Below are 23243 nucleotides of genomic sequence, written 5' to 3'. Positions count from 1 at the left end.
GTGGAGGTGTAAATGATGTAGGACAGGTATGTGGAGGTGTCAATTATTTGGAACATGTATAGTAACGTGTAAATGATGTAGGACAGGTGTGTGGTGGTGTAAATCATGTAGGACAGGTGTGTGGAGGTGTATATGATGTAGGACAGGTATGTGGAGGTGTATATGATGTAGGACAGGTGTTTGGAGGTGTATATGATGTAGGACAGGTATGTGGAGGTGTATATGATGTAGGGCAGATATGTGGAGGTGTAAATGATGTGGAACAGGTGTGTGGTGGTGTAAATGATGCAGGGCAGGTATGTGGTGGTGTAAATGATGTATGACAGATCTGGGGAGACGTAAATGATGTGGGACAGGTATGTGGAGGTGTAAATGATGTGGTACAGGTATGTGGTGGTGTAAGTGATGTGGGACAGGTATGTGGAGGTGTAAATGATGTGGGACAGGTATGTGGTGGTTTTAATGATGTTGTACAGGTGTGTGGAGATGTAAATGATGTGGGACAGATATGGGGAGATGTAAATTATGTGGGACAGATATGGGGAGATGTAAATGATGTGGGAAAGTGTAAATGATGTGGGACAGGTGTGTGGAGGTGTGTGATGTAGGGTAGGTATGTGGTGGTGTAAATTATTTGGGACATGTATAGTAAGGTGAAAATGATGTAGGACAGGTGTGTGGTGGTGTAAATGATGTAGGGCAGGTATGTGGTGGTGTAAATGATGTATGACAGATCTGGGGAGATGTAAATGTGGGACAGGTATGTGCAGGTGTAAGTGATGTGGGACATGTATGTGGAGGTATAAATGATGTAGGACAGTTATAAGGAGGTGTAAATGATGTGGGACAGGTATGTGGTGATTTTAATGATGTTGTACAGGTGTGTGGAGATGTAAATTATGTGGGACAGGTGTGTGGAGGTGTAAATGATGTAGGACAGGTATGTGGAGGTGTATATGATGTAGGACAGGTGTTTGGAGGTGTATATGATGTAGGACAGGTATGTGGAGGTGTAAATGATGTAGGACAGGTGTTAGAGTCTGTGTTTGTTGTGGACCCGGAGTGGTAACAGGAGTAAACACCGGAACAGGTGTAAATTGAAAAGTAGGTTCGTCAATGTGAATGTTGGTAGACATGAATAAGATAAACTAAAGTCCAGAAATAACAAACTAATAACTGTAGCAGGAGGAAATTGTAGTGAGTGGGAATAAACAAATGTCCAGCACGGTGACAGAGATGAATAAGGTGAATCCACATAGACTGTAAAGGTGATATGGATATCCGGGTATGCAGAGTATTGGCTGAGAGGGATATCTGGAAAGGCTGTGATGATGGCTGAAAGGAGAATCCGGTAATGCTGTGATGATGGCTGAAAGGAGAATCCGGTAATGCTGTGATGATGGCTGAAAGGAGAATCCGGTAATGCTGTGATGATGGCTGAAAGAAGAATCCGGTAATGCTGTGATGATGGCTGAAAGGAGAATCCGGTATAGCTGTAATGATGAATGTACAAGAATGGGGTTAACTGCGGAGACAGGTTCAGGCAGGAGTTGGTCTGGTGGAAGGGGAAGGGCGATCTCCAGCAGAGTGTAAGGCAGAGCAGTGCAGGCTGCAGGGAGCCGAAGGCAGATAAGTAGCTAGGGCAAGCACTGGAGCACAGGTCTCAGGGACAGGGGCGCAAGAACTCTCTCAGCTAACGCTGTGAAACACCTTGCACTGGCAACTACAGGGCGCTCCAAACACCCTTAAGTACCCAGGAAAAGAACGTGATAGGCCAGAGAGAGCAGGTGAGTCACAGACAATTGGCCTGCTATGTTACATGGCCAAAGACAACATGGTGGCGCCCAGACAGCTGTGACGTGGAGACACCACTAGTCTTACCTCCATCAGGACGGCCCAATGCTGCCAGACCTCTGCGCACACGCAATGCCAATCTCCACACGCCAGCTCCCCCACCAGAAGGACCGCGCCACAGCGCCCTCACCGATAAGGACCGCAAACCTTCACGCCAGTTGCATTAGGTACAAAAATGCTCTGCTCCTGGTCTTCCCACCACCTAATGTATGATTGCAGCCATCTGTGTTGAACTAGTTAATAGATGAGACAGGTGTTTCAACGCTATGCAGTCGGGAAGCCGGCTGACCTAATGCCGACAGCCGGCTTCCCGACTGCTTAATCCCGGCGAGGGTTAAATGACAGGCGTCTAAATCTAGACGCCTGTCATTTTACCGACGCCGGGAGACCGGCGCCCGGCATCCAGATCGAAGGGACACCGGGTGCCGAGCGCAGATAGCCGCGGGGAGGGTTAGGTTTAGGGTTCCCGGGGGGGATTTAGGGTTAGGCACCCTCCTGGGAGGTTAGGTTTAGGCTAGGGGAAGGGGGGGTTAGGGTTAGGCACCCCCCCCCCGGTGGACTTAGGTTTAGGCGGCGGGGAAGGGGAGGTTAGGTTTAGGTACTTAGAGGGGGATTACGGTTAGGTACTGGGGGGAAGGTTAGGCACCCCTAAGGGAGGGTTAGGGGAGAGAATTAGGTTAGTCAATACTTACCTTAGGGACGATCAGGATTTTCACCCATGTCCGGCAGCCGCTGTCGGGATTCCAACCACCGGACATGCATCCGGCAGTAAATCATACCGATTCAGTTTCAGCACAGGTGTCTGCAATCATCAATTAAGAGGGAAGTCCAGGAGCAGAGCAGTTTGTACCTAATGGGTCATGTCGGAGGGTCTGCTATTGTAGGCTAAATGCAAACTAAATGTAAATGCATAAGAGCCTTTGATCCTTTTTCCTACAATGACTGGCTACGTAGGTACAGTACATGGTAGGAATCCTGCCCCCACCCTGCTTAGTTGCACACAGGCAGCGAGAGAAGGGATGGGGGTGAGCGCAGCACATCGTGCCGCTATGTCGCAGCTGCGGGAGCAGAGGGGAAGGGGGTCACCTGCTGGCCACACACAGGCAGCGCTCACACCTGCGACACCTGGGCGTGGAGAGCAGCAAATCCCCGCACGCATGCGCAGAGCAGCCGCCAATAATCCCAGCACAGGAGCGACACTCACCTGTATCCTCCTCCTCCTCTCCCAGGCTGACTCCCAGTGCTCCCAGCCATGGTCAACTACAGGTTCCTGTCCGCAAGTATGTACCTACTGTATATGTTATATGTGCCGTCTACCTACTGCTCCATATGTATGTATGTATGTATGTATGTATGTGTGTCATGTATATACCTTGCCTTCTATAGTGTATCATTAATGCACACATTAACATCACACACTTAGTGCATCACACTGTATTCTAGGAGGCTGTAACATCACACGTACACACAGAGCACACTATGGTGTATAATAATAGGCACGTACACATACTATATTATACAGCATAAGGCTGGACCATATAACACATGTTGTATGTGTCTTATAGAACACGATGCTTAGTGTATATTCTCCTTACCATTCTGGACCATACAACACAATGCAGGTCATATGTACTATATAGTATATTATCATCACTGTCACACTCCACTGTGTGTTTGAGGCTGTACTGTAGGCACACCGTGTATGCTACATGTCTGAGGCTGTAATCTATCTATCTATCTATCTATCTATCTATCTATCTATCTATCTATCTATCTATCTATCTATCACACTGTATATACACAGGGACCTATGTCTAATCTGGAGTCTGAATGTACATGTGTGTGTATATAGGTATAAGTGTGTATATATGTATACGTGTGTGTAGCGGCCAGCGGTAAATCATACCGAATGTGTGTGTGTGTGTGTGTGTATATATATATATATATATATATATATATATATATATATATATATATATATATATATATATAATTATATATATATATATATATTTTTTTTTTTTCACTTGTTCCTGCCCTCTCTGGCATGTCACATTGGGAATAATGCCTGTATCAAGGTTAGTGACAAGGAAGTTGTCTGCTTATTTGTTTAGCTCTCACATGGCAGTTATAAGAAGGATTGGCAGATTGTCACAGTATGATTGTATATTTTTATTTATTATTTGGAATCTTTATTACCCGGTACCCCTATCTTATGCCCATGTCGCCCCCCCCATCTGATGTCCATGCTCCCCCCTGTTCCCCATCGGATGTCCATGCTCCCCAATGCCCCCCATCTGATGCCCATGCTCCCCTGGACCACGCATGTTCAGAAGAGTCCTTTGCCCTTTTTAGAATAGATTTGGGGGCCTGAGAGGCTACAGCAGCATTGCTGGGCACTTGCCCAATTTTATCTATGGGGGCCCAGGATACATTGTTTTATATTACATTATATTATATTATATTAACCGTATAAAAAAATATATATATAACCTGCCTGCCACCTTGTACTTTTATATGGTTCCATAATTCCCAAGTGAGTACTTTCTACCCTTATAGATCACAGTTAGGGGCACATGATCCTAATATGTAATAGAAAGCAGGCAGACTGTACAGCGAATATAACTTACAATGATAAATACCCCGCTTTATGCTAACATCCTACTGTATTAAGTAGGATATTTTGGCAGGTTCTATGTGGATGCAGTCAGTTACTTTGTCATTGCAAAAATAGACGTCTGTGCAGCTGATGGTCACTATAAACTTGCAAAAGCCAAAAAAGCTTTGTGTTTGGAAGAAGCTTCTGGCGTGGTGGCCACAAGCCATTAGTGAAAAGGAAACTAGAGTTACATTAGGGCTATTACCAGCAATTGGTTACTTTCGCTTACATGGTAATGAATACAGGAAGACCTCTATGCATGCGACTACTCTGTTGGTAAATTAGGCAAAGCAACACATATCTCCCAGCTGTCTCAATTTAGAGGGGGGGGTGGGCATGTGTTTTGAAGGCACTCTACCACTATTCTGATTAGGCTAGAAGGTTGGGAGGTAAGTACTGGTGAAGGGGTGATACATGCACCACGACAGGTGACGTTCAAAGGGTGCCCTAAGGGAGAATGGAAGGTGGTTGGTCCAACGTTTCAGAAAATTTTAACATGCCAAGCAACACACGTGGCCGTATTCAATTAGTGGCGAAAAGCCGTTTTCGTCTAAAAAGTTTATCCAATGACGCCATTTCGCCAGTGGAAACTTATCCCCGTATTCAATTGTTGCGACTTTTCGCCGGTGCGAAAATGCAATGCAGTGTACCTGACGGAAAAGTTTCGCCTATGAATAGCAGGCGGAAAAAAGTGCAGAATTGCGGTTTTGGAGTACAAAAGTGGGGAAACCACCCTGCACCCTTAGGACAGGTCCCCAAAGGTAAACTGCGTCAAAAAAATCCTAAAAATATTAAAAGAAAACCCCAAAAAATTACTTTGAAAAAGGGAGGCGAAAAAGTACAGAGTTGGCGTACAAACTTAAAAACTAGCGAAATAGACTTTAGGGGTCTGCAAGTAAGGGGGAGGGGTTTTTATGATTGCAGGTGATTGCTGAAGGTGCCTTTTTTACGCTTTTTAAGACCTCACTTTTGCGAATTTTAACCGTGCTTGCGCCCATTTTCATGTACCCCAAATTTGCTGGGACTAGTTATTTCCACCAAAAAAAACTGCTAAATGCTATTCTTCACCACTTGTGCAAAGACACTAATTAGCGACTAATGAGAGCATTTAAGTACCCCAAATAGCTTTAGCAGGTCTATTTGGGGATATCTCCCATGATCCCCAATGTTAGTGCATCTTTTGGGGGGTGTCAGGCTGATTTTCCCCAAATCTGACAGCACTTTTCGCCTGTTTGCGTTCGCCAGGACACGTTTTTGCGTCCTTTGGAATTGAATACGGGGATGATAAGTTTCCGCGGCCAAAACACGAGATGTAGGCGGAAATTAGATTCCGCCGACGGCAGCGAAATTATCGCGGGTAATTGAATACGGCCCATGGACCGTTACCTCCTATGCTTGCACGTATGTTTGTCCTGGCTCCACAAGTGTAAAGCTGCGTACATATAGATATATCTGTCCAATCTGTCTGGTGGGATGGAAAATCTGGTAATGTATGGGAGCAAATTACAATAGAAATTTGTTACCACCAGACAGATTGAACAGTTACAGTATATCTGTAGGTGTGTACGCACCTTAAGTATATATCAGATTGTTGTATTAGCTTAGTCCGTGTGCTGCTTTGTTTGGTAATGTTATGGGCAGAGCAGATAACGGGGTTTATTTACTAAACGATGATTTTACAAACATCAGATTTTCGCAGATTTTTTTTTTTTTAGAGGTTTTGCAGCCGGAGGATTTTATATGATTGATTTTTTTTTCTCTTTTAGAAAGACATTCGCTGCTTTAAATCTGTCGGCAAAACCACCCTTTTAATACACCCCACTGTGTTTAACTTTGTTAATGAGCCCAATCATTTCTAGTTACACCCATGGGTGTCTGGAGACACCCAACGGGAGAGCATAAATATCATATCGGATGACTTTAGAATTTAAAATGTGGGTGTCTGTATTTCTGAAGTGTTATTATCACTATCCACAATCATTAATTAATATGGTGCTTTGAGGGATATTGGCAATGTGCAAGAAATTCATAATTCTTTGTAATTTGCTGGTTTCCATTCAAAAGAAATAAATAAATTGACAAATCCAATTCACAAATTGTCTTTACAGAAACTTTATGGTGGGGGTGCAGGGGGGAGGACGGACATCCGATGGGGACCAGGGGGGAGGACGGACATCCGATGGGGACCAGGGGGGAGGACGGACATCCGATGGGGACCAGGGGGGAGGACGGACATCCGATGGGGACCAGGGGGGAGGACGGACATCTGTAGGGGACCAGGGGGGAGTACGGGCATCCGATGGGGACCAGGGGGGAGGACGGACATCCGATGGGGACCAGGGGGGAGGACGGACATCCGATGGGGACCAGGGGGGAGGACGGACATCCGATGGGGACCAGGGGGGAGGACGGACATCCGATGGGGACCAGGGGGGAGGACGGACATCCGATGGGGACCAGGGGGGAGGGCGGACATCCGATGGGGACCAGGGGGGAGCACGGACATCCGTAGGGGACCAGGGGGGAGCACGGACATCCGATGGGGACCAGGGGGGAGCACGGACATCCGATGGGGACCAGGGGGGAGCACGGACATCAGAAGCTTTTCTTCTGCAAGTTTAGCAACTATCAAAGCCTAAATACAGAACATACTGTACGGCAGATATCCTGTGTGTTTGTATTTAGGCTTTGAAAGTTGCCTGCTTTCTGTTACATATTAGATTCATGTGCAACTAACTGTGACCTATAAGGGTAGAAAGTGGGAATTATGGAACCAAATAAAAGCACAAGGTGTCAGGCGGGTTATTTATTTATTTTTTGTAATACGGTTATGGTAATCCATATTCGTTTATAGCAGGTGTATGTACTATGGTGTAATAGAAAACAATGTATCCTGGGCCCCATAGATAAAATTGGGCAAGTGCCCAGCAATGCTGCTGTACCTCTCAGGCCCCCCCAAATCTATTCTAAAAAGGGCAAAGGAAAGGACTCTTTTGAACATGCGTGGTCCAGGAGAGGATGGGCAGCACGGGCATCAGATGGGGGGCAGGGGGGAGCATAACATCCGATGGTTAACAGGGCAGAGTATGGGCATAAGATGGGGGGCAGGGGGGAGCATGGACATCCAATGGGGAACAGGGGGGAGTATGGGGGGCAGGGGGGGGGAGCATGGACATCTGATGGGGAACGGGAGCTTTTCCGATGGGGGGCATGGACATCCGATGGGGAACAGGGGAGAATATGGGCATCAAAAGGGGGCAGGTGGGAGCATGGACATCAGATGGGGGGCAGGTGGGAGCATGGAAATCCGATGGGAAACGGGAGCTTTTCTACTTCAAGTTTAGCAACTTTCAAAGCCTGCATACAGAACATACTGTACGGCACTTTTCCTGTATGTTTTGCATTTAGGCTTTGAAAATTGCTAAACTCGCAGAACTCTTTTCCAATAATGCCAAGGAGACAATAACGTAACATCTAGTGATTAGTGAACTCCCATTCTTCCCTATAAACCGGTAAAGGCGTTCTGTGATTATGTATAGATAGCTGAGAGCAGGCAGCAAAACCTGTTTCATTGTCTGTGACATGTCTGTCGCTGTGATTTCAGCTCCATACACAGTCTATGGGACTGTTCCCCCTCCCCCCTCACCCCCCATATTTCCGGGACCTCAGACTAATCACATGTAATCACTACTGCTTATTTATCTGGAAACACTTTACGTTATCATCAAAAGGCCATATGATGTGTATATATGAATATAGCTAAAATCTTAGATTTAAGCCCACGATAAAATCTACATTTGTAGTATTTATTGCTTGTAATTAGTGTTACATCTGCGTTTAAGTGTAGCCCAGAGCTTCTGAGTCACGTCATGTGCAAAATATCTCTCTCGGGGGCCATTTATCAAAAATCGCATAGGAGACCGTCCCTGCAATGTTCTCTGAGGGCTGTCGGTGCTACTGCACATGCGCTGACCACATTTGCGTGGCCGCCATTGCTGGGGAGAAACCTATGGGGGCTGCGGCTGATGGCGGGATTGCCGCACGTATCGGAGATATCTGTTGCAGTCCCTCTGTCATACATTTGTGGGATACTAAATATTTGTGGTTACCCCCCCCCCGAAAATGGGTTATTTCGGGGAATAAGCTGCATATACTTATTGATAAATGGGCCCCTCAATGTTACAAGAGTCTTGGATTTATATGGCTTTAGTTTTCCCCAGGGTGATCATGTTGTATTATGAGCACAGAACACAGGGGTCCTCAATCACATTTGGGGCCGTATTCAATTAGAAGCGAAAAGCCGTCTTCGCGTGGTTTTTAGCGATGATATCGTTTTTTGTTTTTTTTCTCACTTCCTATGCGGAAAGTCAAGGCACTGAAATAGGCAATACTCTTTCTCCACAGAAAAGCAGGTGAAAAAAAAGTGTAAAATCTATATTTTGGGGTGCAGATGTTGGAAAACCACTCAAAACCATTGGTACACCCCCCCCCCATTGGACAATTCACCCAAAAAATTAAAAAATTTCCAGGATCCCCCAAAAAACGCCTTTGAAATTGGGTGCGAAAATGGCAAAAGTTTGGGACACAACTTCACAAACTAGCAAAATAATCTTCTGAGGGTGCTCTAAGAAGGGGCCAAGTGTTTTTGGGATTGCAGGTGCTTGTATGATGGAGGAATTTCACTTTTCTAAAACTGCACTTTAGAGCAGTGATTCCCAACCTCGGTCCTCAAGGCACACTAACAGTCCTGGTTTTGGTGATATCCATGCTAAAGCACAGATGGTTTAATCAAAATAACTGAGGTACTAATTAGGTTGCCTGTGCTTAAGTATGGCTATCCTTAAAACCTGGACTGTTAGTGTGCCTTGAGGACCGTGGTTGGGAACCCCTGCTTTAGAGACATTAAAATATGCTAGCACCCATTTTCAAGCACCCCAAATTTGACAAGACTGCTTATTTTCACCAAAAAATACTGCTTAATGCCATTCTTCACCACTATTGCAAGGATGCTAATAACAAGGATTTTAAACAACTTCTGCACCCCATATAGTTTTATTAGGGCTATTGGAACATTTCTACATTGATCCCCAATGTTAGTGCACCTTTTATTGGGGGCGGGGGGGGGGGGATGGGTAAAGCTGATTTTCTCAAGTCTGACATTACTTTCCGCCTGTTCTGCATTCGCCGGTTGCCGTTTTCGCCTGTTTTGGAATTGAATATGGTGGAAAGCGAGGACCCGCACGATAAGCTTCCGCATCCAAAACACACGATGTCGGTGAAAAGTCGGGCAGGCAAAACTTTTCTGCGGGTGCAAAACTAATTGAATACCGCCCTTGGATGGGAACATAGCTCTACAAGGCACCCACTCTTTTGAAAACTTGACGCTTAGATATTCATGTGTGTCTTGAGGACATCGGCAATTGGCTTTGATTTGTTGTTAAACCTAATGAAAGATAAAAGTATTGGGGGGCCAATCGTCATTACTTAAATGGTCCGTTACACATGCAGAAACGCTAAAGTAACGGGCCATTCAACATCAGGGGTCAGTCGTGCGTAGAAGCCGGCCATGAGGGAGGTAGGTACTTCTGTAGCCGTGTTACTAATTGTGGGGCGTCTGCTTTTTGGAGCAGCTGTCCCCGCAACGGACCAATGATGAATTGCTTCGGTGATAAGTATCCCCCTCTGCAAGGAGATTACTTCATCATCGGGAGTCCTCACAGCCCCTGATGATAAGTAGGCCCCTTGGTGAGCTCTCTACCATATTTGGGTTTCTATTAGTTATTCATTTTCTTATAGAATTAATTTGCTTCTCTTTTAAGGGCGTCTAACGAGAAAGAAACGTCATCATTTTCGCCGATTATCCCCGTTTTTCAACTGGTTTTTTTTTTCACCCTATTGTATTATTTTGGTGGAAATAATAGGACAGTTCTCCCGAAAACACACAGGTCCGTGAACTTATAGCGGGTCCTATGTGTTTTCGCCATTTAGGTGGTGAAAAAATGGCACTTATCGTGGATTATGTTTCAGTACACATCGGGTCCCGAATAATATCCATGATAATTGCCGGCGTCATAGACCCATAAGCCCCTCCACCGTAAAGGGCCGCTCTTACCGACAGAGCGGTCCTTTGCGGGGAACGTCATTACCAACGCCAGCATGCGTACGATGACCGGCGGAATGCATCACATGAAAATTAGTTTTTGTTCTTTTATTCTAAACCAGTATGTTGACAGGTGAGAGAGGTATTTGTGCCGTAAAGCAGCTGTGGCACTGCCGATGTGCCTAAGTGCTACATGGTATCTACTAGGCTGTTAAAGTTAATGAGCTGAAAATAACTACAGATAAGGTCTACCACTCCTGTTCCTGCTTAAATACAATCATATTTTTGTTTCCTTATACTGGATTAAACTTTGATCTGTGCTCATATAAATAAAGCTATTGTATTGTGGGTTGGGACACATGACAGTCCTGTTGTGTATATCATTTTCACTGCACCTCGTTTTGCAGTCTTTTTGGCTTCCAAAAAGTGACTCGTATTCTGGGCCATCTAAATCTAATCTCCAACACTGAAAAAGCATACTTACTGACATTCTGCAGGGTGGGGGCTGCCAGGTCGGTGCAGAGGGTGGTGTGGGGGCGGCTTCAGTTGGCGGTGCGGGGGGGGCGTTCCGGCGTCATCGTGATCCCGCTTTATGATGGCGATATTACTGGCATTTGTAAAGCAGGGGGCAGGGCTACGATGAGTCTATTCCCATTCTCACGTGTGTGTGTGTGTGTGGGGGGGGGGGGGTGGTTTGGAGCGCCTCAGGGGGGCGTAGACCACCCGGGAGACTTGCCTCTCCTACTCTGATTTTCATGAGGCTCTCGGCAGTCCCGGGAAAGTAGGCAAGTATGCAATAAAGCATCTAAAATTTGTTTATGTATCTACAGTCATTGCCAATTTCTGCCTTGCTTATCATCAATTGGCGTGATTTATTTGTTTATAAATGTGTATTATATAGATCTTAGACCTTAGTCACTGTGGAGATTTGTAACAAAATGAAAGTAAAAAGAATGTAAGCTCTCACGAGCAGGGCCCTCTTTCCTCATGTGCTTCTCCTTCCCTCACTCATATCGTATACTCCAGACTCCCCACAAGGGCACCTAACACTTGGTAGCTGACGCCCTGCTGTTTATTTGAGTGTTATGATCGCTATTGCAGCAATGTCTATAACCCATGTACTTGTCCTGCATTGTGTTAAGTCGCTGTTTTCTTGTTTGCTCATTTGTTTATGCACTGTGTAAGGCGCTGCGGAACCCTTGTGGCGTCATATAAGTAAAGGATAATAAGTACAAGGCTGTGACTGGTAGGCAGAGGCGGCTGTATATACAGGTCACAGATATCTCAGCTGACTTATAATATCCAGAATCGTTATTAGAGATGAGCAGGTCCGGTTCCCTGAGAACCAGGGCGATCCAGGGCGCCCCTCGGATCTCTCCTCCTGCCCCGGATCCCTAATCGAGGCAAAACCTCGCGATCTCTGTTGGATCTCGAGGTTTTGCCTCAAGCGGCTATTTTTAAAATCCCTTTGCCTTCAATAGGCAAAACGCTGATTGGCTGACAGAGCCATCTGTCACGGCTCTCAGCCAATCAGCGTTAAGCCCATTGAATGCAGGGAAAAAGAAAATGGTGCTGGTACCCGCAGCCGGCACCCCCTGCTGCCGACTCACCTGCTGTCTGCACTCCCGCTGCCGACACCAGCTGTCAGTACCCCAGCTGCTGACACCACTGGCTCCCCCATGCTGCCGACACCACCGGCACCCTGCTTTGAGAACACCCCTGCACTGCCGACATGGTCAGCAAACCTGCACTGAGGACACCGCTGGCATGCCCGCTCTGCCGACACCGCCGGTACTCTGCACTGAGGACACTGCCAGCACTCCCACACTGCCATCCCATGGACTGAGGACACCATCAGCAACCCCTGCACTGCCGACACAGTCAGCAAACCTGCACTGAAGACACCGCTGGCCCCCCGCTCTGCTGACACCACCAGTACCCTTCACTGGGGACACTGCCAGCACCGCAGCACTGTCATTCCATGTACTAAGGACACAGTCAGCAACCCCCGCACTGCCGGCACTCCCACACTGAGGACACCACCAGCACCCCTGCACTGCCGACACTGTCATCACACATGCACTGAGGACACCGCTGACACCCCCGCTCTGCCAACACTATGCACTCAGGACACTGCCAGGGCCCCCACTCTGTAAACACTGACGGCACTCACGCATTGAGGACACCACTGGCACTCTCGCATTGACGACACCGCCAGCACCCCGCAATGCTGACACTGCTGTCACAGTAAGTGCACTATTGGTGTATCCAACCCACACTGTATAACACACTGTATCCGTGTTGGAACTTGGAAGCTGAACTGCCACATCTTAGTGCCGCCCACTGTGTCACTTAGCTTAGTCAGCCAGCTAGCTGGATGCAACATTTTGGACTTAACTAGATTAAAAAAATCATATTGTGAGGTGGTCAAAATTGATTGGAAATTACTGGAAATAAATGTTATTGAAGTTAATAATACTGTAGGAACAAAAACAGGCCCATTTTATGTGATTTTTAGCTGTTTTTTTATGATATTTTAAGAAAAAATCCAGATCCAAAACCTAAAAACAAAACCCCAAGCAAAAAGATCCAAAACCAGATCCAGAAACAAAACCAAAACACGGGCTCGGCGCACATCTCTAATCGTTATTCCTTATAACACAAGTGATTATGGGACACATTCATGACTGAAGGGGAATTTGCGGTAAAACCCCAGAAAATGCTGTTTTCGGGTGATTTTACTGCATTCCCCATATATACAAAGCACCGAAATGCATTGTTTCGATCCCGATGGGCAACGCCATCTTCAGGTGGCATTTGCAATATTCTAGGTACTGTACATAGCGCGGTAATGGACTGCGGTAAGTACCCGAAGACGGGATGTGCCCACTGACTGATTGCTTTTGGTAGTAATGGAGCTGCATCTATCAGTTCGACCTAAGACCCCTTCTAATCTAAAGCCTTACTGTGTCTGGATCACACAGCACTTGCTGTGGGGTATCTTTAATAAAGGAGTGCTGAAGGGGTTAAGTCCTAGCGCTCTGGGGCGAGTGTAAAATAAAATATGAACATGTTTAGTATATAATTTAAAAAAAAAAAGGATGTTATAGTAAAATAAAAGCTACTTCACATATCCATTGGTCTAATGGGGATGAGGGTGCCCTTGGGGGTATTTTACTGCCTCTTTGGGTCACAGTCAGTGAAGCTGGTTTGGCTATTTGTGGACCAGACACGCACTCTGGCATCGGTAGCAAAATCTGCTCATTGGATTTAAAGTACAGCCTGTGGCTCGGATAAAAAAAAGATCCTGGTGATGATCTGATCAGAACTGATTTGGATTATTATTGGCATGTACATAAATGCAGGTTAAATATGATTAGCCTGACTCTATAAGCAGGCTCCAGTGTAATTGGTCTATGTCCGGTTCTCATTTGAAAGGAGATGTACCAAGCCCTGGAGAGAGTGGAGAAGTTGCCCAAATAAACCAATCGGCTTCTAACTGTCATTTCATAGACTGTGCTAGATAAATGACGGAAGCTGATTGGTTGCCATTGGCAACTCCTCCACTTTATTTAAGACTTGATACATTACCGCTTCAGTTTAGCCACTACGTTGATTGGACAATGATTTTGGCACTTGATATTGGCATAAGATAGCTGTCGACAAATAACATACTAACTTGTGCCCCATTTATAAACGAAGCATAACCCCTTTAGCGCTCGCTAAAGGGGTTATGACATCCTTTCTGTATTTAACAAACAGCGGTAATTTAAGGTTACCGCTGTTTGTCACGGCTGCGGTCTCCATCTATGGCAATAGGGACCCAGCGTTGCCTTTCCGGCTTCAGCGAAGACTTCTGGGCGCTGCCTGGTCCCCATGTCATGCGTAGATGGACCGTCATGCATGCGCATTACACAAGACCCCGTCACTGGCGGCGTTAGGCTGCCAGCAGCCCATCGGAGGACATCGCAGACGAGGAGAACTTCACTGGACCTCGTCGGAGGGGTAGCTATTTAATAAATACTAGTGGCATTTTGGTTTGTATTACAATGATACTAGACTAGAAATGCAGCTGGTATTTACTTTCATTTATAAATGGGCCCCTTTTTTTCCACTCTCTAGTAGAAACCCACTGCAAATGCCACAAATCGTGGGCCCGTGGGGAAGTTTCAAAAACAATGTGATTAGTCAATTTAGCCATGCCCCCTCCATGCTGACCCTGCGATTCCCGGTATTGTCTCCTCGTATTGCCCACTTCATTAGGAAATGGGCAGGATGTGGGAGATCCACCCACTCTTGTGGGGGGCCGGGGGACTACCCGAAAAATCGCGAGTCTCCACCACCTTCCAGGCAATCAAAAAAAAAAAAAAAGAACATTTTGTTCTGATATTTTTTTTATTTTTTTTTAATGGACCGTTATTGTTATTGTTTTGCGAATCGGTCTGATACATGTTTTAACAGACCCTGTAAAACCCTGGGATTTTATCATAGCTATGGAATGTATAGCAGTCATCACTGACCACGAAAGCACGGATCCAAATTTAGTGAATCTATTTACTAACGAGTTTGTCCTTTTTAATGATATTTAGCGTTATCGCTCGCCGCAGCTTTTTAAAAAATTTTACGTGAATTTATCAATTATTTGCTCGCCGGCGAGCGGTAGTGCTAAATATACTGTCAGCGCTGCTTCTTCTCTTAAAAACAGCGCTGACGAATGGAAGTTTTATTTTTTGTAATGGGCGCATGGAGGGAGTGGGGTGGAGAATTGGGTGAAAGGGGCGGAGAGTTAGATGAAAGGGGCGGAGAGTGGGAGGGAAGGGGCGGAGACTAGGAGTGGAGAATTGGGTGAAAGGGGCGGAGAGTGGGAGGGAAGGGGCGGAGACTAGGAGTGGAGAATTGCGTGAAAGGGGCAGAGAGTTAGATGAAAGGGGCGGAGAGTGGGAGGGAAGGGGTGGAAAAGGAGCTGCAGCAGTGAATTGTGGGCGAGGACCCGGATGCTGCAACCTCCAGCCGGGACCATAACGCTAGTCAGCGCTAGATAACAGCACCTGCAGGACGGAGAAATCAAACTAAGGCAACGAGCAGTAAGTTCTAAATATCTCTCGTTGTTAAATACAGGTCTGAGTAGGTTTTGAATGAGTGTATGAAAAAAAAGATTCAAAAAATGCAAGCTGAAAACCAGAGCTGCTTACAATGATAAATATCAGATTCCTCTGTAACACATGTAACGAGTTTGAAAAGTGCTCAAACTCGTTAGTAAATGGAGCCCTTCATTTCGGGGATTACACAATGCCACAGGAGAAGCAAAGCACAGAATGCAAATAGAGAGAGATTTAAGATAATGGCCCTCATTCAGAGCCGTACGCTCTGAGCAGAGCGCACGCTCTGAATGAGGGCCGGGCTCCATTTTCATGGAGCGTCCTCCTGGACGCTCGTATAGCTGTGGGTCACCACCCACAGGCTATACGAGCGTGCATTGTGATGGTCGCGATGGTCGAGACCATCGCGACCATCGAATTTGCGAGCCGGAGCCTGCGGTTGAGGTTTTCAACCGCAAGCTCCGGAGTGATTTTGGCTCTATCAGAGCCAAAATCACTCCCACTGACATCACTAGTGATGTCAGTGAGCCGGCTTCTGACGGGAGGCGTTCCCGTGGGAACGCCCCCGTCAGGGAGGCACGCCCACCAAAGGGGGCGTGCTGTCAATCAACATTGACAGCACGCCCCCTTTGATCGGACACAACGAGCGAAGGACTTTCCTTTGCTCGTCGCGTCTGGCGCATGCGCACGACGGAGCTCCCTCCGTCGTGCGCATGCTCAGTCCATAACATCGACCCACTTGCGAGCGGACAGCCGCTCGCGAGTGGGTCTGAATCAGGCCCAATGTTCTCAAATGCTAGAAACTGATTTAATCATCGGTAAAATAAATTAACTTAAATTATCAGAGCATTTAATAACTAGTCACCTAATGTGTTCTGTAACAGTGATACGTGACTGAATTTATGATTAATACCGAGATGCCACACCCCGACTTCATAATTTCTTATACATCCAGTTAGACCTCTCGTAAAAGACATAGGGCAGAGATGTACTAAGCTCTGGAAAGTGATAAATTGGAAAGAGGTAAACTACCAACCAATCAGCTCCTAACTGTCACCTTACAGGCTGTGTTTGAAAATGACAGGAGCTGATTGGTTGGTAGTTTATCTCTCTCCAATTTATCATTTTCCAGTACTATGGGCTCTATTTACTACAATCTGCATATTGACTGCAGATTGTAGTGTGATATTACCGTATTACCGATTGAATTCGCATTGCCAATATCACAGGAATTTACTAAAAATCACTTGCAGGAACAGAGCTTGCGATAAAGCTCTGTCCCTGCGAATCCCCTCCGCACGCTTATCACGGTATTTTTGCAAAAACTACTGTGACAAGTGCCCGCGCATGCGCCGACCGGCCGCCGTTAAGCCCCGCGATCACGGAACCCCCCCCTCGTTAATTACACTTACCTCCGGTGAACGGGACTCAGGTGATGTCCTCCGTGACTCCAGCTGATCTCCTATCCTGCACTGGGACCCGGTCATCTGACCGGGTCCCAGTACAGGATGGGAGACCAGCTGAACGGAGGGAGGACATCACCGGAGGCCCGATCTCCATTCCCTGGACAGGTAAGCTTTTTTTTTTTTTTAATACTAATTATTATTTTTATTTTTTATTTTTTCCACTGTATCAATGTGTGGTCTGTTTAGACTACACAGGTGATCACTGGGGCCGGCTCCCGGCTCTGCTCTCCCCGTTAGAGCAGGGCAGGAGTCCGGTATCCGGGGAAGACCGTAGATAACCCCTCCTCCAGGTGGCGTTATCACAGGGCTTTCCCCAATATTTTTTCACAATTTACTTTTAATAAGTTGCACACAGATCGCATTTCCCATTACAGTTATGGGAAATGCGATCTGATAACTAAAAATAAGTGATAATTAGGGCTTGGAGTAGAATTTTACGAATTCTACTCCAAGTGCCCTTTAGTAACTTTAGGTCATAATTAATGTGAAAAGGGTGTGCGAAAACACTTTTTCACGTTATTATAGTAAAAATAATGTTAATAAATAGAGCCCTTAGTATATCTGCCCTACAGGCTTAGCTAGCCTGATTCTGGCATGCCCCCCTTTCTTGTCACGGGGACTATACTGATGGAGCCAGAGACGGGAAGTTGGCTACACTCAAACTGAGATTGGCGCTGCTGGTAATTGTATTGTAGCTGCTGATGGAATGCTGACCTGGGGCTCTGCAGCCTGTGCCCTTATGAGTTTGCACAGTATATCGGATTCTACTGGCATGATTTGTAGGTCCGATATGCAGGTCCTGTGGACTGTGTACTTTGCTTTCGGCATTGTTGGCTCCTGGCTCCAGGCCTCCATTAAGCAGTCTGTTTATAAATATTATCTCTAGCTTGTACAGTATTGTTCTGTCCTTTCTATTGTACGACCTTTGATATGTGGAGCAGAACAATTTAGGCAGAGATTTATCAAACCTTCTACAGAGGACAGATGGCAAAGCTTCCCATAGCAACCAATCGGATTATAGCTATCATTTTATAGAACAGCAGGAATCTAGTGTTCATTCTAGTACCCTGCACCTGTCACAACCTGCGCAGTTCCTCTTTCCTGTCTGGGGTGTCGCTCTGATCTGGTGCTTCTAGCACACTCTGCCTGTCGCCCAGCAGTGTTGAATCAGCGGAGTGTGCTAGAAGCACCAGAGCAGAAAATGCACCCCAGGCTGGAAAGAGGAACTGCACTGGTTGTGACAGGTACAGGGTGCTAGAATGAACACTAGGAATCTGATTGGTTGCTTGCGGTATACCTTGTGCTTGTCCTCTTTAGAAGGTTTGATAAATGTCCCCTTCTTCAGGGTCCATAGGGATTACCATGGGGTGTGTGTGATTGGAGTGAGCCATGCACCAAACAGATAAAGCTTTAGCTCCCAGAAGCATCGGCCCTCCTCCATATATACCCCGCCCCCAGTCATGGGCATCCAATTTTGTTGTTTGGTGCTGGCAGAAGCAGTCGCCCCTTTGAGAACAGTGGGGATGTGTTAGACAGCCCCAAGCTTTTATTTCATGTTTTAAAGTTTACACTTTGTTTCAGAGCAAGTCGCGCTGAGCGTCCTAATGGACACCTGCGTGACTGCTCCTACTACCCCCGCCGGTGTCGCAACCCTGGTGAGCGGTTCAGTGAATACGGCTGGCACCAGTGGTGCTTGGCTAGCGCTTCCCTGGACTGCAGCCGGATAACGGGGATGTCGGATAAGGCGATTCCCCGCTTGCAGGGAATCTCGTCTGAATGCAGTCCTTACCTTCGGCTGTGGAGACCAGCCGGAGGCCACTGTTGTGGGGCGTCCGGTTCGCCCGCACTCCCACTACACCACCAGGGCAGTAAAATCTGGCATCTGACCTGCTCCTCCTACACCCTCCTCCCTAATGAGATGCTCCGGTGCCTGTAATCAGGGCTGAAGCTGTAGGTCTCAGGAGATCGGGTCCTGTCTCCCTGTACACCTCTCCATGGTTATACAGCGCTCAATACTACTAGCCTAGTGTTGCTTGAGTAGTTGATTCAGTGCCCATTGCAAGTATATTTGTATTTATTTGCATTGTATGTGACTTGTGCTAGCTGTGCTGTGGTGATATACTGCCTTTAACTTTCTGACTGTCGGTTAAATCTATTCCTGCTACTGTTTCTTAACCCATCACTACCGGGTGTGTAAGGGTTTATTTGTACTTCACATTTACATGTATTTGTGAAGGGTGTCACATTGCATTATTAGCTATACACTGTATTGTGTGCTGCTTACTGGTATTACTATGTCTTCAAAAGGCAAGGGTTTACAGGAGGCTGCAGCCCCTGAGATGGTTACATGCGTGACCTGTGCAGCAGGCTTGTCCTCTCAGGATATTGTGCAGGATGGTCAGTGTGCTAATTGTCATCTACCGCCTCTCCAGCTTACCTCACCAGTACCGGTGCAGGAGCCACCTTGGGTGTCCTCCTTTGCACAGGTTATGACAAAGTTAGTGGATCGCTTATCAGCCCCCACGCTTCCTCCCACTGTGGGGTACCCACAGCAGTTACAGCGTGCTAGGTTGGTACCCCCCTATGCATCCTTCCTGGATCAGGATATGGTTGATACGTCTGCCGCCTTTTAGCAAAATATGTTACAGGTAGACAGACCGTTAGCCACCAAAGCACATAGGCAGCCTGTATTATTGCAGTCTGCCCTGCTCTCAAATTCTGACACATCATCTGAGGAGACAGATGATGCACAGGGTTCTACTGCAGGGTCCCCCTCGGGTGACGACGACCACCATTCAATTAGTGGATGTTCCTTCTCTAGTAAGGGCGGTTAAATCAATCTTGAATATAGAGGATGAGGAACCCGCTCCTAAGCCTAAAGCCCCAGTGTTTAAATGACAAAAGGTGGTTAAGGCTGAGTTCCGTCAATCAGACCAGCTCACTGAGCTTATGGGGGCAGCATGGAATATTCCTAACAAATTGTTCCAGATTCCAAAAAGACTAGCTTATTTTTACCCTCTTCCACCTGGTGAGTCTACTAAATGGGTAGTCTCTCCTTTGGTGGATTCTCATGTGGCACGCTTAGTTAAGAGCTATAAGTTGCCTATACCGTCCGCATCCTCCCTTAAGGATTTTACAGATAGTAAGTTGTCTTAAGTCTGTTTACTCGTTTTCTGGAGCTATTACTAGGCTGGCTAGGGCAGCAGCCTCGGTTGCTAAGGCTCTTGAAGGATGGACGAATGCACTGGAAGACAGCATGTCATCAGACGCTAACAGGGAGCAACTGGCTTTCATCTCCCATATTTGGGAGGCAGCCTCTTATTTGGAAGAAGCTGTGTTGGATACTGGACAACTTGCTTCTAAAGCACCTGCGACCTCGGTAGTCGCCTGCAGAGTCCTTTGGCTACGATTCTGGACAGTGGACTCAGAATCTAAGAAGGCCATTTAATCCTTGCCTTTCTCTGACAACATACTGTTTGGCGCAGAATTGGACAAGTTAGTGGCTACTCTGGCAAAATCTGCTTTTTTGCCTTCACCAGCTACTCTTAAGCCTAATAGTTCTTCCTTTTGGGCCTTTCGTCCCAAAGTAAGGCAAAAAGACAGTTCTTTCCAAGGCAGCCTGCTTCAGACAAGACCAACAAGTCTAGATCTAAGCAGCCTTGGGCGGCCAGATGTCCAGTTCCTAAATCTGACGACAAACCCTCTGCCTGATGCATCAGGCCTCCTAATGAGGGATCCCAGGGTGGGAGGCTGACTTCAGTGATTCGACTCATGGCATCAGACAACCACAGACACCTGGGTCAGAGAAGTGGTCTCTCCTGGATACACTCTCTCACTTTCCGGAGACGTCCTCCGCAGCAATTTTTTTTGTACAGGTCTTCCATCAGACCCCATCAAGGCCCAGGCCTGCGAGGAAGCCATTCACTCCCTGCTAAGTGGTAATACCTGTTCCTTCAGTTCATCGAGGATGGGGCGCTGTGACAAGTTATTGTACTTTTCAGGGAAGATGGACATCTCAGGAAAGTCTATAAATATCCCGGAGCTTCAAGCTGTGTACAGAGCGCTCATTTTGGCGCGACACCTTCTTCAGGGCAGGCCGGTCCAAATCCAGTCCGACAATGCGACCACAGTTGCCTACCTCCACCATCAGGCAGGCACGCAAAGTAGGGCAGCCATGCTGGAAGTAGCACACATCCTAATATGGGCCGAATGTTATCTCCCGGCAATCTCTGCAGGATTCATCCCCAGAGTCCTTAACTGGGAAGTGGACTTCCTAAGCCATCAGGATGTACACGCAGGAGAATGGGCTCTTCACCCGGATGTCTTTCAACTCCTGGTGAGCAAATGGGGCCTACCAGACATAGAGCTCATGGCCTCACGTCACAATCACAAGGTCCCCAGGTATGGATCCAGGACTAGAGACCCCTCAGTAGCTTTTCGTGGATGCTCTGGCAGTTCGATGGAATTTCAATCTCGAAAACTTTTTTCCTCCAATTTCCCTCCTCCCAAGGATTCTCCGGAAATTCAAGCAGGAGGGTGGCACGGTGATACTGATAGCTCTAGCCTGGCCCAGGCGCCACTGGTTCACCGATCTATGGAGTCTCTCCATAGACAATCCTTTTCCACTTCCTCTATGGCATGGTCTGCACTCGGACCTCTTTCGTCTGTCTTTGACAGCGTGGCTCTTGAGTTATCCCTTTTAAGAGCCAAAGGTTTCTCTAGCTCTGTGGTCAGAACAATGCTTGGGGCGAGAAAGCCTTCCTCAGCCCACATCCGTGTCAGAGCTGAGCATTCTTATTTTTAAGGTTGCTGACCCAGAGGTTATGACCCTATGGTTTTAGAGTTTTCTAACTGCTTTCTTTTTATTTTGTGTCCACCTCCCCGCCCCGCTCACCTACCCCCTGTCCCGCACTTACCTGCCCGCTGCAACGGCTCCGGTGGCTGCTCTGACATGTGGTCTCCCAGCAGCACACAGTACAGTTTAGAAAAAAAATTTTTTTTAGAAAAAAAAACTTTGTTATGCTGGGAGAACACAGTGTCAGAGCAGACACCGGAGCCAGAGGAAGGGACCAAAGCACCGGAGGAAGACGCCGGGGGACCTGCAAACGCTGACACAGGTAAGTGTCAACTACTATCCGCCACCTCACAGTGGCAGAATAGTAACTCCATCAAATTCCGAAAATACATAATTTTCGGAATTTGATGAATAGCATAATTTCCACATCTCCATACTAATGTATGGGCAGTGTGGAAATTAACGCAGGGGGACTTAACCAGGTGATATCAGTGATCTCTCCTGTGTTAAGTCTCTTCATGAATACTAAAATAACGTTTATTTTAGTGTTGATGAATAGGCCCCTAATATTTAAATCTGAGTGTTTTTTTTTTTTTTCGTTTATTTTGCTACTTTGATTTTATAGGTTGCTTTCCTTCTCACTGAATCTATAAGTCACCCATTCGTTTTATCATTCTATTTGTTAACTTATCTTAACCTAAGCCTAGAAATGAACACACTGACACATGTAATGCAATTAAAGAGGTCACAGCCATAATTTATTGAATTGGTAATGGGTGGCAGGACAAAAACAGTGCTCCGAGGCCACAGCTGGAAACAATAATAAATAAACGGAAGCGGATTCCCGCCCCGCGCAGACTGGCCTGAGGTAGTACCATCCCCCCTTAATTGGCACAGCCTTTGGCCCTTCCCTTGGACAGGGACCAGGTCCCCCCTTATGGGCGGTGACCAACTTGCCGCTCTCAAAGAAAAGATGCTACCCAGGCACTCCTGCGCTAAATAATAGGCCGCCCAGGAGCACTGCTTCCCGCCAAAGCCCGGTTCATAGAACCAGGCCCGCCACCAAACTGTGACCCTCCAATACCTAAAGGAAACTACATAAGTCACTGATAAACAGCTCTAACCCTACTCCCGTTAGGTGTACCCCATCAGGCCTATAGAAGCTCTCTTCTTCGTAACGTAAACGTGGATGCCGTATGACGCGGCCACCCACACTGAGGACAAAACGGCCAACTGCCATATTGACCTTACGACGAACTCCGTCTAATGC

At 46.8% G+C, this 23243-nt stretch overlaps 1 protein-coding gene across 1 annotated transcript in view; it reads left to right on the top strand.

The window, feature by feature from the left end:
- Positions 1-2990: 2990 nt before the first annotated feature.
- Positions 2991-23243, top strand: part of FAM3B (FAM3 metabolism regulating signaling molecule B) — a 77929-nt gene continuing 57676 nt past the window's right edge. The window contains exon 1 of the mRNA XM_088456442.1: positions 2991-3134. Coding sequence (XP_088312568.1) covers positions 3107-3134 — 28 coding nt within the window. The 5' untranslated portion in view covers positions 2991-3106. The remainder of the gene's footprint in view (positions 3135-23243) is intronic.

The sequence above is a fragment of the Taudactylus pleione genome, unplaced genomic scaffold (genome assembly GCF_031769625.1).
Source record: "Taudactylus pleione unplaced genomic scaffold, aTauple2 ptg000704l, whole genome shotgun sequence".
Classification (NCBI taxonomy): domain Eukaryota; kingdom Metazoa; phylum Chordata; class Amphibia; order Anura; family Myobatrachidae; genus Taudactylus; species Taudactylus pleione.
Note: the sequence above shows the minus strand (reverse complement) of the source record. Positions and strands in the feature narration are given on the sequence as shown.